Genomic DNA, 13,266 nt, shown 5'->3' with positions numbered 1-13,266 from the left:
AACACACACAGCCAGACAAGGTCCAGCCAGGTGGAGACCATCACGACCCGCAACATCTCTGCTGTGGCAACATATTCTTAATACTCTCACACTCTGCTATGGGATCTACGATTTTCACCAAACCCATCCTACAGTGTTGAGGAGAATGTGTGTGTGTGTGTGTACACATACAGGATCTGCAGGGCTGATATCTTGTCCTTGAGCAGCTCCTGGGCCTTGTTGAAGTCAGACAGCATGTTCTGGGTCTCCCGGCTGTGGAGCGCGTGGAACTCGGCTAGCTCTCTCTCCTGCTTCCTGCTGAGGTCCTGCTCATGAGCCCTGGAGAGAGTCCAGAGGAACGAGAGAGAGAGAGAGAGAGAGAGAGAGAGAGAGAGAGAGAGAGAGAGAGAGAGAGAGAGAGAGGGAGGGATGGGAGAGAGAGAGAGGGAGAGAGATAGAGAGAGAGAGAGAGAGGGATGGGAGAGAGTCCAGAGGAACGAGAGAGAGGGAGAGAGAGAGAGCGAGAGAGAGAGAAAGAGAGAGAGTCCAGAGGAACGAGAGAGAGAGAGAGAGAGAGAGAGAGAGAGAGGGATGGGAGAGAGTCCAGAGGAACGAGAGAGAGGGAGAGAGAGAGAGCGAGAGAGAGAGAAAGAGAGAGAGTCCAGAGGAACGAGAGAGAGAGAGAGAGAGAGAGAGAGAGAGGGGGGGGGGGAGGGAGGGATGGGAGAGTCCAGAGGAACGAGAGAGAGGGAGAGCAAGAGAGAGAGAGGGAGGGAGAGTCCAGAGGAACGAGAGAGAGAGAGGGGGATGGGGGAGAGAGAGAAAGATGAGAGGAGAAACGCAGTAAAGAAACCAGAGAGAAGCGAGAGCAGATATAAACCAGAGGAGAGAACGGAGAGGGGGGAAGAAGACATCAGAGGGGGAAGACCAGAGAGAGACCAGAAGACAGAAAGACAAAATGGGACGACCCAGGGAGAGAGAGACCAAGAGATAGAGAAGAGGGACCAGAGACCAGAGCATTTAAAAACATTCTCAATGAATCTCACTCAATGAGTCCTGTCTCTGCTTTGATGCATTTGAGAGTGGACAGTAAGCCAAAAACAGAACACAATCAATTAAAGCGGTGCAAAAAAACAAGTAAAGTAAAATGAAAATGGCAGAGGAGTTAATGTCAGTCAAAGTGATGAGTGACAGCCACTGCTGCTACATGTATTTTTAAGTCATACAACACGTTAAGTGTTTTTCAAAGTCCTTCCTGATGGCTGATCAACTCTTCCTTAGACCCTGGTTGTGTTTGTAATGCAATACATTTACATATTATGAGATACAGATCACAGTAGATAGCTTGCTACTTCTAATTGTATCACTTCATTCTGAAGCAAGACCTTCCTGAAGTTCTTGAGGGGCTTTGCCCTTTGGGAATTAAAAGTTGAGAGGTGTTTGAGTCATGTAATTTTTCTTTCCAGAATTGGTACGTGAGCCCTATTTCACAAACTGTTAACATTGCAATTTCTCGATTCTCTACCAATCTGTTATTCTGTCAGCGCAGAGTAGAGATTGGGTCTTGGATATACTTGTCTATGAAAGAGCATCGTGGTTAATGTAGTGGTTTGCACCCTGCATGTGAGCGTCCATGCTGGTAGATGATGGTACAAGTGAAAACAGCAGGCCTGAGATGGCGATGTCAGCGTATGATCTGGTACCATTACAAATGTAGCGTTCAGAGGGGAGCACTTTTCAATGTTTCAATTTGTAGCAAATGTTTCAATAATTCATTGGCTTCTTTTTGCAGTTTTCACGATCTGATTAGTTCATTATCCATGAAATCCTTGGAAGTGCTTCGTTAACAATTTTCTTCACATTGATATTCAGGTACCGCAGTATGGAAAATTCCAGATATAAAATGGAATTCTTCACAGCCTAAGACGGTCTCACACGGCGTCCCTGTGAGGCCCTGTTCAGTCGACTTCCACACGCGTCCGCTCTAAATATTAGAGCAATCACAAACTGTCAAGACTGCCTTCTCATCCCCTCTGCATCAATGTTTTATCTACCTTTCATTCCACGTTCCCCACCACCCACCAACACCAACCCCCCCTGGTGAAACACCGTGCTTTCCAAGAAAAACATGTATATTTGATATGAGTGTTGGTCTCCGAAGAAGAGGGATCGTTCCCTGTCTTGGCTTCGAAAATTGTCGAGTCGCCGTACAGGAAGTACGGCGTCATCTCCATAGGCGGAAATCCCGGGGGCGGACCCCCCCATCCTGGGAAAAATATGACTGGTCCCCCCCAATAAATCACTGTAAACATAACTATGTAATTTAAATAATATTAATAATACATCGTTAAAAAAGTGCCACGCAATGAAAGCGCTTTGCGTGGCACTTTTTTAACGTGCTATGTGTTACAGCAGTAATTTTGGTGTCCCCCTCAGGAATTGCTCTTGAGAAAATTTCATATAATTGTCCCCCCCAAAGTTGATAGCAGATTTTCGCCACTGGTCATCTCATAGCAGCTCGGCGATACGACCCCGGGCTCTTGTGAGCTGTTCATCAAGGACTGACTGACTGGATGACCAGCGTCGTTGGATATACCACTGCAGGGAGCAGGAAGACACAAGGAGGTTCCTTCTTTTTATCTTGACAATCGTGGAGTCAGCTGGAGCATTGCATAATGGGATTGTGAAACGTGCTCCAAAAGGCGTGCGTGCACACACACACACAAACACACACACGCTACACACCAACACATACACACAGCAGTGCGTATGCGCACACACAAACCATAAACCCATAATTTGTAGTCCATGTTTAGAAGAGGGTAGGGTCCATACTTTCATCCCTCACCCAGGCAACCTTGAACCTAATGAGCTCATGCCTACTGTCTGACGGAATAATTCATTTATCACCAATATATTATTTATACATCATTGGTGCATTATTAATGCCTTTTTAGCCTGAACAGAGTCAGGAAGGGGCAAAGATAGCATGATGGACCACATTCAAACCTGGCCCTGTATAACCTCTCTCCATCCTTCCTCCTCAGTGTCTCAGCGTGCGTACGGTCCTCTGAGATCACCAGAGGCAACGCCTGGATCGGATTGGCTGACGGAGTTCACCTCCGACCCCTTGGCGTGCCGAGCGGCGCTAACCGTGACCCACCAAACACAAACACGCACAGACACACACCAAACACAAATGCACAAACACACACAAACACACACAGAAACCAAACACAAACGCACAAGCATTCACAGACACACACAGACACCCACACACACACAGACGCAGACACACACATAGACACACACCTGATCTGCTGGTTGGCTTCGCTGCGGATCTTCAGCACCTCCTTGCCCTTCAGCTCCAGCTCCTTGGTCAGGGTGCTGATGTTCTCATTCAGGGTGTGGATCTCGTGGTCCAGCTCGGCGATGTGCTGCTTCCTCCAGACCACCTCCTCCTGCAGGCCTGAGATACGGCCCAGCAGCTCCCGCTCCTGACACACACACACACGCAAACACACCCCATGCACACGGGTGAGCGCACAAACGAGCGCAAACAAAGGAAAGAAAAACTGTCAGCATCTCTTTCTCTCTCGTTACTTGTAGTGTGTGTGTGCGTGTGTGTATGTGTGTGGGTGTGTGTTGTTGTGTGGCCCCCCGTGTTGTCCCCGAGGGCCACTCTAATGCCTTCTGACACCTTCACAGCCAAGCCACGGAGTATGCTGCACTGTGTGAGTACACTTCCTCTCTTAGAGGGGCGCTAGAGGAGGCGAGTCGAAGAGGGGGAGGAAAGACCCCCCTCCCTCCAAACCCCCCCCCCCTTCCAACCCCCCCCCTCGTTTCCTCCCCCCGTCCTAGAGAAGACCCTCAGCGGATGTCCTAGCCACACACAGGTGACGCAGAGCCAACCGCTCTGCTGTAATCACCTCCCCAATCTACGCACATTAACACCCCGACTGGCGTGAGTGCAATTTCATGCAGTCAGATTAGGATAATGACAATGTCATAGTCATTATAGCGTGGAACACTGCAGGCTGCTCTTTCAACTCATCTCAACCCCCGTACCCACCTACCCCCCCACCACCCGCTTCTCTCAATCTCTACAAATATCTCTCCCTCTCTCTCTATCTCTCTCTCTCAGTATGGGAAACTAGCCTGAAGAGATGAAGACATGTCTTTCAATCAAAAGGATTGTTTCGAAGGACCTTACAGATTCAACCCTGTTCAACAGCATCTAGGTGCTATTTCCATAGCTCACAGGGAGCAGGATGGTTCATCTTCCAACAGGACAATGATCCTAAGCACACAGCCAAGATGACAAAGGAGTGGCTTTGGGACAACTCTGTGAATGTCCTTGAGTGACCCAGCCAGAACCCAGACTTGAACCCGATTGAACATCTCTGGAGAGATCTGAAAACGGCAGTGCACCGACGCTCCCCATCCAACCTGATGGAGCTTGAGAGGTACTGCATAGAAGAATGGGAGAAACTGCCCCAAAATAGGTGTGCAGCGCTTGTAGTATCATACTCAAAAAGACTTGAGGCTGTAATTGTTACCAAAAGTGCTTCAACAAAGTATTGAGCAAAGGATGTGAATACTTATGTAGATGTTATATTTTCGTTCTTAATTTTTGCAAATCCATTACAAATATCGAACAACCTTTTTCACTTTGTCAATATGGGGTGTTGTGTGTAGAATTCTGAAGTAAACAATTAATTGAATCCATTTTGGATTAAGGCTGTAAGATGACAAAATGTGGAAAAAGTGAAGCGCGGTGAATACTTTCTGGATGCACTATATGTTAGGACAGAGCATCGTTCACATCAGCCGACTAACAGGCTCTGCTGAGAAATAGCTAATGCAGAGGAGGAGTCATCTCCAGAAGCTTCTACATTAGGCAGAGGCTTTCATCTGACATTAAAAGTGCATCACGTAAGTGCGGTCGACAATGACTGAAAGTGCTCAGTTCTGATATTACTGCCAAGGAACAATCTGTGTTAGAAGACAGTGTGCAGCAACAACAACATCATCATATTCAATTCTCAATTGCAAAAATGTTCACCGGTTCAGTTGGTTATCTTGCTGTTGTAAATCCTAGCCCGCTCTACTCTAGTCCTCTATTCTAATCATATCTATGCCCGTCCGCTGTACACTAGGCTAGGGTACGCTAGTCCACTATTTTCCTTTTCTCTACGCTAGTCCACTATTTTCCTTTTCTCTACGCTAGTCCACTATTTTCCTTTTCTCTACGCTAGTCCACTATTTTCCTTTTCTCTACGCTAGTCCACTATTTTCCTTTTCTCTACGCTAGTCCACTATTTTCCTTTTCTCTACGCTAGTCCACTATTTTCCTTTTCTCTACGCTAGTCCACTATTTTCCTTTTCTCTACGCTAGTCCACTATTTTCCTTTTCTCTACGCTAGTCCACTATTTTCCTTTTCTCTACGCTAGTCCACTATTTTCCTTTTCTCTACGCTAGTCCACTATTTTCCTTTTCTCTACGCTAGTCCACTATTTTCCTTTTCTCTACGCTAGTCCACTATTTTCCTTTTCTCTACGCTAGTCCACTATTTTCCTTTTCTCTACGCTAGTCCACTATTTTCCTTTTCTCTACGCTAGTCCACTATTTTCCTTTTCTCTACGCTAGTCCACTATTTTCCTTTTCTCTACGCTAGTCCACTATTTTCCTTTTCTCTACGCTAGTCCACTATTTTCCTTTTCTCTACGCTAGTCCTCAGTACTTTAGCCCATTTGACTCTGGGTCCGTTCCACACTAGGGCGCTCTACACTAACTGTCCCCTCTCCTGAAAGCAGGGCTGGCAAGGATGCTGGAAAAACACCACTAGTTGAAACCAACGCGGGGACTTTGATGAAGGCGCTAAAAGGCACATGTTGTTTTCATTTGGGGAAGATCACAGCAGTAGCATAGCTGGGCAGAGAAACACAGGCTGGACCACAAGAGACGACTGCAAACAGCAAGGCCGTTCTGAGAGACCACGAGACGGTGATTACCATATCAGTGTAATTAAGGATGAAGGTGTGCACGCAGCTACACGAAGATTCATTTCCCACGCACCCGCTTACTCACAAAACATGGCCTTGCAGGTGTGTTTAACAAGGTTTCTTTCAGGATGGGGCGGTCTGACTTGAAATGACTGGAACATGCTGCGTTCCGTTCCATGTGTGTGTAAGAGGCAGACCAAATGAGAACAGGCTAAAGGCAAGGTTGATGTGTTGGCATGTGTGTGAGTCTGTGTGTGTGTATGTGTGTGTCCTAGATATGTCAGTTCTATAGGGAGCCTATCTATGGCTCACCACATTTGAAAGGATTTTTTCCCGCATGAGTGGGAGGTTAACCGGATGAGGCATCATAATCTCGGTGTTGTTTTCGAGGGACAGTCAGCGGATCTCTACTCAGCAGGGAGAGTTCTGCTTTTGCCCTCTGACCTCTCCGTTGCCTTGGTAACGCACAGGACGAGCGTGCGGGTGGGTCCCTGGGAACAGACGCGTGGCTTAGCCCCAACATCTGGATGGCGATGCGTGCGGACAGGGGCATTAGTGGTAATTAGCCAGATATCCGAGCAGGCAGACCGTGAGAGGGGTGGGGGGGGGGCGACTGGGCTGACTCAACAGCAGGTATTACGGTTTGATACGAGCCACCGCGACACGTAACACAGCAGCTAGGGCTGTGGTTGGAGTAGCGGCTAGTGATTAGCCTTTGACACATTTTAGCCAGGCAGCCTCAGTGGTTCAAATTCCACACATATAATACCTGCTTAGCCTGACATGCCTATATGGAAAACAACAACAACATGGTCGCCGCCGTCCTTTTTACCTCGAGGTGACCTCTGACTTCTCTGGTTCTGTCAGGGATCTAGATCTAGCCGAATAGCAGCAAATTGAATGCAGGCGGCTTAAGAGTTTATTTGACTGTATATACTGTCACAAAGACAGAGACAGAGAGGGAGAGAGCGAGACAGATAGAGGGAGTGATAGAGAGAGTGAGAGAGAGAGAGAGAGAGAGAGAGAGGGGGAAACAGGGAGAGAGAGAGCGCGAGAGAGCGAGAGAGATAGAGAGAAAGAGAGCAAAACAGGGAGAGAGAGAGAGAGACAGAGATGGGAACGTAGAGAAGGGAACGTGAGAGACGGAGAAAGAGAGAGGTAGAGAGAAGTAGAGAGAGAGAGGAGACGGAGAAAGAGAGAAAGAGAGAAAAAGAGAGGGAGGGAGACGAGAGTATGACAGATATTGTTGGCCCAGGCCTGTGGCATTGCTTTTAAGCTCCAACGTACAGTAGTAAGAGTGGGTCAGACCACACCAAGGCCACCGTACGCTGCGACAAGCCAAATGGCACTTTCTCATTTGCAACAGCTTGTTTGTGTGAGTCAAAGCTGTCATCAACACTCTCGGGAGACCCCTCTAAAAACTGGCATGCCAGCTCTTAACACATCTCACAAACGAATCCACCCACACACAGGCACGCACAGACATCATACAGAGACTTTTGCTAAGGCACAAGCACACACACCAGCTTTAGAGGAGTGAGAGGACTGTTGCCAAGGGAGACATATCTCCACTCCACTCTAGCCTTTAGTGTTGAACATTTCAGTCCACAGAGGGCACACACTGAGACTAGTCTGGTCTGTTAAAGAGAGTGGATCTCTCCATCCTACACGACTAGTCTGCTCTGCTCGTGTACTAGCTTCCTACTCTACTATCCTTCTCTATGGGTCAAAACTCTGAGTGTTCAAAATGCTCACTGACTTGTGCATGTTGGACATCTTAAACACTGCAAAAATTCCCCATCAAATTTAAGTGCAAAAATATTAGATATGAGCTTGCATATGCTTAAAACAAGTGCATTTGGCAGTGCATTAAGAAAATGTCACTTCATAAGATTTCTTAAAATGATGTGTTGTTCCCTTCTCCGTTAGGTCACTAGATAAACCCTTTATATTAGAAACAAGACCAACTAGATTTAAAATTAAAAAACAAGATTATCACACAGTTAGCTGTACAGGTTTTGCAGTGTAAGCATAAGAAGGCCCAGTTAGCCTGGTTCTGCCATGGTTGTGGCCAGGTTGTGGCCAGGTTGTGCCTTGGTTCTGACCTGTACTCGGCTCTGCTCCAGGGCGTTCTCCAGCTCCAGCTTAGCAGCCGCCGTCTCCTGCTGGTGGGTCTGACGCAGGTGCTCGATGGCCGACGCGTGGAGGTGGTTCAACTCTGACCTCAGGGAGGCTGAAGAAGGGGGCATGGGTGAGAGAGGGGAGGAAGAGGGGGGTAAAAACAGGCAGAATGATGCATGTTTGAGAGATAAAGGCCTAAAAAAGAGAGTGAGTGGTTTTGAAGCCTCTGAGAGCTTCTGTATTAACCAGGGTCTACAGAGGCCGTCCAGGTTAATTACACCAGATTTATCACCCAGCAGATCAACTGTGCCTGAGAGGGACACGACTGCAGCTCAGTACACTTGGGTTACAGTAGCAGCCCAGCTACCTAAGGGAGGTGTGGGTAAACACGGCAGGTTGGATCACCGTGAGTACTGTTACTGCCTCCTGGGACAGGAAGTCCCAACTGCATGGCTCTTTACAGAGTGTGTTGTAACTTATTAACAGGTATAGTTTTGTCTTTATTTATTGTTATTTTTTTGCAGTTTGTATTTCACATTCTTGTCTTTGTGTGTATTCTCAACCTAGAGTTTCAGTTAGAATTTCATGAAAGACTGACGGCAGCCTTCTGGATGAGCTCAGCTGATGAAGCGCTCATCTACAATATGTTCCGGAAACTGCAAAATTAGCATGCCTAATTTGGCTCTAATTCAGTTACATGAGGCCTAATTTATTTGAAAATAACGCCGGCGACAAAAGAAATGTGTTGTTGAATCCAGTTGTTGGAACAGTCATCCATAATAGCAATTGCAGCGGTGGTGCCAGTCCCACGTGAGAGACTAGCCCCGGGGTAGCAGTGTGAGGACAGTCCTCTGGTGGGCCTCGCGTCTCACCCAGCATGGCTTTGCCCTCGTCCTCCAGCTCAAAGCGCAGAGTCTGCAGCTCCTGCTCCGACTGCTGCTTCAGGGTCTCGATGCTCTGTCTGTGGGCCTCTCTCAGAGACTGGAGCTCCATGTGGTGGTGCTGCCTCAGACGCTCCTCCAGCTCCTACACACACACACGGGTTTGTTTTTCTATCGTAGTGGGGCTCGACCGTTCACACCCATTCGAAATTGTGTTATCTCTAACCACCAACCCTGAAAAGATGTTATGGGGCCCAGTAAAAGGGCCCAACAAGGTCAAGTGTTTTACTTGAATATCCTTGGGAGGACATTCGGTCCCCACGAAGGTAGTTGAACAAGAGCAGACACACAGTCTCGGAAAAACCAAGACAGACAAACAGACAGGCGACAGAAGTTTGTGTGTGATTGTTTAATATCAGGGATGAACTAATCTGGGGCTGATAATTGCAGATTGTCTTCGGGTAGGCAATGTCAATCCCATGGGTGACACTTCACTGACTAGGTGACATGACAGCTGGCTAACAGTTCTGTTTGACTATATTTAAATGACAGCACCATATCCCCGAATGAGTTTATTAGGTATTTCACTTTGGGAGTGACGACACTGATCTGCAGCAGCAGCCACAGAAAGGGATGTTACATAGGAAAGACAATGAAGACATGAGATATTAGAGTTTTGTATTGTGAAGAGGGCAGTATAGTAGGTGAACGATGTTGCTAGGTAGATAACATTAGCTAACCCCTGGGGTTAAGCCCTTTTTTGCATATTTGTTAGATTCTTGTTAGCTAACCTGATAGATTTTCAAAGGATACCCAAGTTCTTCCAATTTAATGAGGTTCTCTTAAATGCTGCCAAGTTAGTTGCTGCTTGCTTCTGCCAATGTCACAGTGCAATATTGGTGCTATCTCTAGGTGATCAGTCACTAATGATACCAATGATGACTCTCCTCACTAGAGAGAAATGCGGCAAAAACATGATATGTACTAGTCCAGAGCAGTATTTCTGGCGTGTCATTTCTTCTAACGGGTGACTTCTGGTGTTTTTAGGGGTGTAATCGACTTCCTAAAGCAGCCTAGCAGTGACTTGATTAGACAGGGCTAGTCTGCCCAGACCCGGTGCCATGACGCATAGAAATTCACAGGCTAGCCACAAACATCGTCGCAAAACACGATGCTAAAATAACGACGATTTAAAAATAAATAAATAATAAAAAACAGTGTTTTCAGCGTGTGATTGCAAACACCTTGAGGTTGTGCTGGCGGGCGTGCTCCAGGTCCTGCATGGCGCAGCAGTGCGCCTCCTGCAGCCGCTGCTCCCGCCGCTGGTGCTCCGTCTGCAGCTCGTCCAGCTGCTGCCTCAGGTGCTCCCGCTCCTGGCTGAACTGCTGCTGCAGCTGCTGCAGGGAGCTCTGCGACTGGGACAGCTGCATCTCCAGGCTCTGCTTCAGCCGGGAGATCTGGGAGGGGGGTTTGGAGGATGGGGGGTGGAGGAGGAGGGGGGGGGGGGTACAGGTTAGAGGTTTTCTTCATAGTTTCAGAAGGTTGTGGAGGGAGGGGCCGCACTTCCGGTATACACTCACAGGGACTTGTGGTCCAGTCCAGAGAGTATATTGGAAGCAACAACTGGATCGATACAAAAGGTATTACGGTGTCTCTCTATGCTTGACTTCCTTCCTGCTGTGCTTCCACGTGTCGTCAAGACTTCATCCATTCTTATATTTTTGTGACAAGTAGGTAGTGCAGTGTGCTTAATTCAAACCCCTAACCATAATCCTCTTTCAGCCATTTGCAGTTGAAGTGGGGAGATTTCTTCCCATGATACCGCGTCTCTCTCTATGCGCTCCAAAAGACTCTCCTATCTCCTACCTTCCTGACATTGCTCCCCCGCCCGGATATATCTGAGGAGACAAGTGGACGCCAATTGCTGCTGACCTCCAGCCAATGCAAGCTCTGACGGGGAAATTGCTCTTCCATTTGCAATTCATGATTCGTTTCCTTACCCCGAGAATGAATCTCAAATATTTATCATCATATTCAATATTTGGATTATGAAATTATTATCTCTTTATAGGCTAGTGTGAAAATGGTGTGCGTGTGTGTGGGTCCGGTGTGTGTGTGTATCACCTGCTCCAGTAAGTCCTCCACTTTCCTCTGCCAGCCTTCCCGAGCAGTGCTCATCTCCTGATCCTTTGTTTGTGCCAGCTGTGCCAGGGCGGCCTGCCTGTTCTCCTCATGAACCTCTCTTAACTCCTCACGCAACTTCTTACACTCTTGCCTGTCATCACACACACACACACACACACACACACACACACACACACACACACACACACACACACACACACATTAGACTCCTTTATGCAGACACACACACTGGGACATTCCACAAAACACGAACACAAAGCGTGGGTATGTGGTTGCCAATGTGAGTGAATGCTGGGGTTCTGAAGAGGTTGGAGGGATAAAAGGAAGAGAGAGCAGAGATCTTGGTCTCGAACGAATGTACACAAGTGTGTGCCGTGCACACACAAACACACACACACACACACCTCAATGTCTCTGTCCACTTCAGCTCCAGCTCCAAGGCCATTTTGTCCATCTTAAGCTTCTCCTCCTCTTTGGTGGAGAGGAGTTTGGCCTCATGCTGCCTCTTCTGTGTCTCCATCTCACCCTGAGAGAGAGAGAGAGAGAGCGAGAGAGAGAGCAAGAATAGAGTGAGAGAGACATCGTGACAATGTGTGAGGTTACACAGGTTAAGGATCTTGGCTTCAAAGACGGCACGTGTCTCTAGTGAATGAACCGGTACGCATGCACACACACACACCTGCCGAGTAAGAAACAGTCAGTTCAGCAGTGAGAGAAGATAATTAATGAGATCCATTAGACAGAGTGAAAGAGACAGAGAGAGAGAGAGTAGCGGGTAGGGATGTGTGTGTCACCACATGTGTGTGTGTGTGTGTGTGTGTGTCTGTGTGTCCTACCTGCAGGGCCGTCAGCAGGTTGCTGGTCTCTCGAAGCCTGGCTCTGGTGGCATCCAGCTCCTCCAGCAGCTTGTCCTGCGCCTCCTTCAGGGAGGAGATGTGGCCCTCAGCAGAGCCCATGCCCTCCTCCCCCGCCTTCACCTCCTCCTGGAGCCGACACACCTGTCACACACACACACACACACATTAGCAGTTGATTAGTAAATGTGCTAAATGCTCTGGGATACTGAGGTAACGTTTCGTACGGGTGTCATGTGCACCAATCAAGCGGAGGAGCACAACTGATGGCTAGGTCGCTCACCTCCTGATTGGCTTGGTTGAGTTTGGAGGTAAGCTCCTCCCTCAGGTCATCCAGCTGCTGTCGGAGGAGGGTCTTCTGCTCCTCCAATGAGAGGCGCTCCCTCTCAAACTTCTGCTCCATCTCCTGTGGACCAATCAGGAGACAGTTATGGTGAAACAATGGCAATTTAGACCGCAGGTCGGGAGAGGTGAGGTTTTGGGGTCTGTGTAAAGTTCATGGTGAAGAGACACATGGGTTAGGATTAGGGTTATGGCTAGGAATAGGGTTTGCGGTCAGGGTTAGGTTTGGAGCTGGTGTTCCAGTTTAGTTGGGATGCATGGCCGTGTGCGTGAGAGAAAAGCTGACGTGGGCTTTTCCCCCCACTTTGATCCATTTGCAAAAACCTTAACAATCAGCCAAATGCAGAACATGTTGATGTCTGGAAACTGCCCGAACCAAAAGCGTGTCCCCTTGGGTAAACGGTAGAAGACTGCATTTGGAACTTTTACATTCCTTCAAAACTAACCCTGTTGCTTTCTAAGGGCTAAAAATGAAAAGAATATATACCATAGAATATGCAAAGGCCACGAGGCTTAAAAGCGCTATCTCAGAGGCAGCAATATACAGTCTGAGCAGCGGACTTGTCAGCTAAGTAAGTGCCAGTAAATTATTCATGGCTTCGCCTTCCTCACAGAGGCCTGCTCTGCTGTGTGCTGGCTGTGTGCTGGCTGTGTGGCTGGGAAGGCAGCGCCACTTACAGAGCAATCTCATTGCTATGTGTCTCCGCGCACATATGCAAATATCTCCCTCATCCATGTTTAATAATGGCAACAGTAGTAGAGTGGAGGATCTGCAATTCAACTCACATATTCCGCCCGTGTTTCCGACCAAGTTACGGGTTTGGAGAGACGTGGGAGTGTGTGTTTATGTGTACAGTGTGTGTGTGTGTGTCCTTGCGTCTCACTTACTTCAAAGCATGGTCTAAAGAAAGTCAAAAGTTCCCCTCCCCTCAATTGAC

The 13,266-nt window shown here is 47.9% G+C and overlaps 1 protein-coding gene across 1 annotated transcript in view; it reads right to left on the bottom strand.

Moving 5' to 3' along the window:
• fam184ab (family with sequence similarity 184 member Ab) overlaps nucleotides 1–13,266 on the bottom strand; it is a 44,371-nt gene that overhangs the window by 9,648 nt on the left and 21,457 nt on the right. The window contains exons 8-16 of the mRNA XM_067241991.1: nucleotides 12,270–12,392; nucleotides 11,969–12,130; nucleotides 11,537–11,658; nucleotides 11,112–11,262; nucleotides 10,232–10,444; nucleotides 8,979–9,132; nucleotides 8,091–8,218; nucleotides 3,292–3,476; nucleotides 172–318 (exon numbers count right to left, since the gene is read on the bottom strand). Of these exons, the coding sequence (XP_067098092.1) occupies nucleotides 172–318; nucleotides 3,292–3,476; nucleotides 8,091–8,218; nucleotides 8,979–9,132; nucleotides 10,232–10,444; nucleotides 11,112–11,262; nucleotides 11,537–11,658; nucleotides 11,969–12,130; nucleotides 12,270–12,392 (1,385 nt within the window). The remainder of the gene's footprint in view (nucleotides 1–171; nucleotides 319–3,291; nucleotides 3,477–8,090; nucleotides 8,219–8,978; nucleotides 9,133–10,231; nucleotides 10,445–11,111; nucleotides 11,263–11,536; nucleotides 11,659–11,968; nucleotides 12,131–12,269; nucleotides 12,393–13,266) is intronic.

Source organism: Osmerus mordax, chromosome 8, assembly GCF_038355195.1.
Source record: "Osmerus mordax isolate fOsmMor3 chromosome 8, fOsmMor3.pri, whole genome shotgun sequence".
Lineage (NCBI taxonomy): Eukaryota > Metazoa > Chordata > Actinopteri > Osmeriformes > Osmeridae > Osmerus > Osmerus mordax.
The sequence above is the reverse complement of the archived record's forward strand: the minus strand, read 5'-3'. Positions and strand labels throughout refer to the sequence as shown.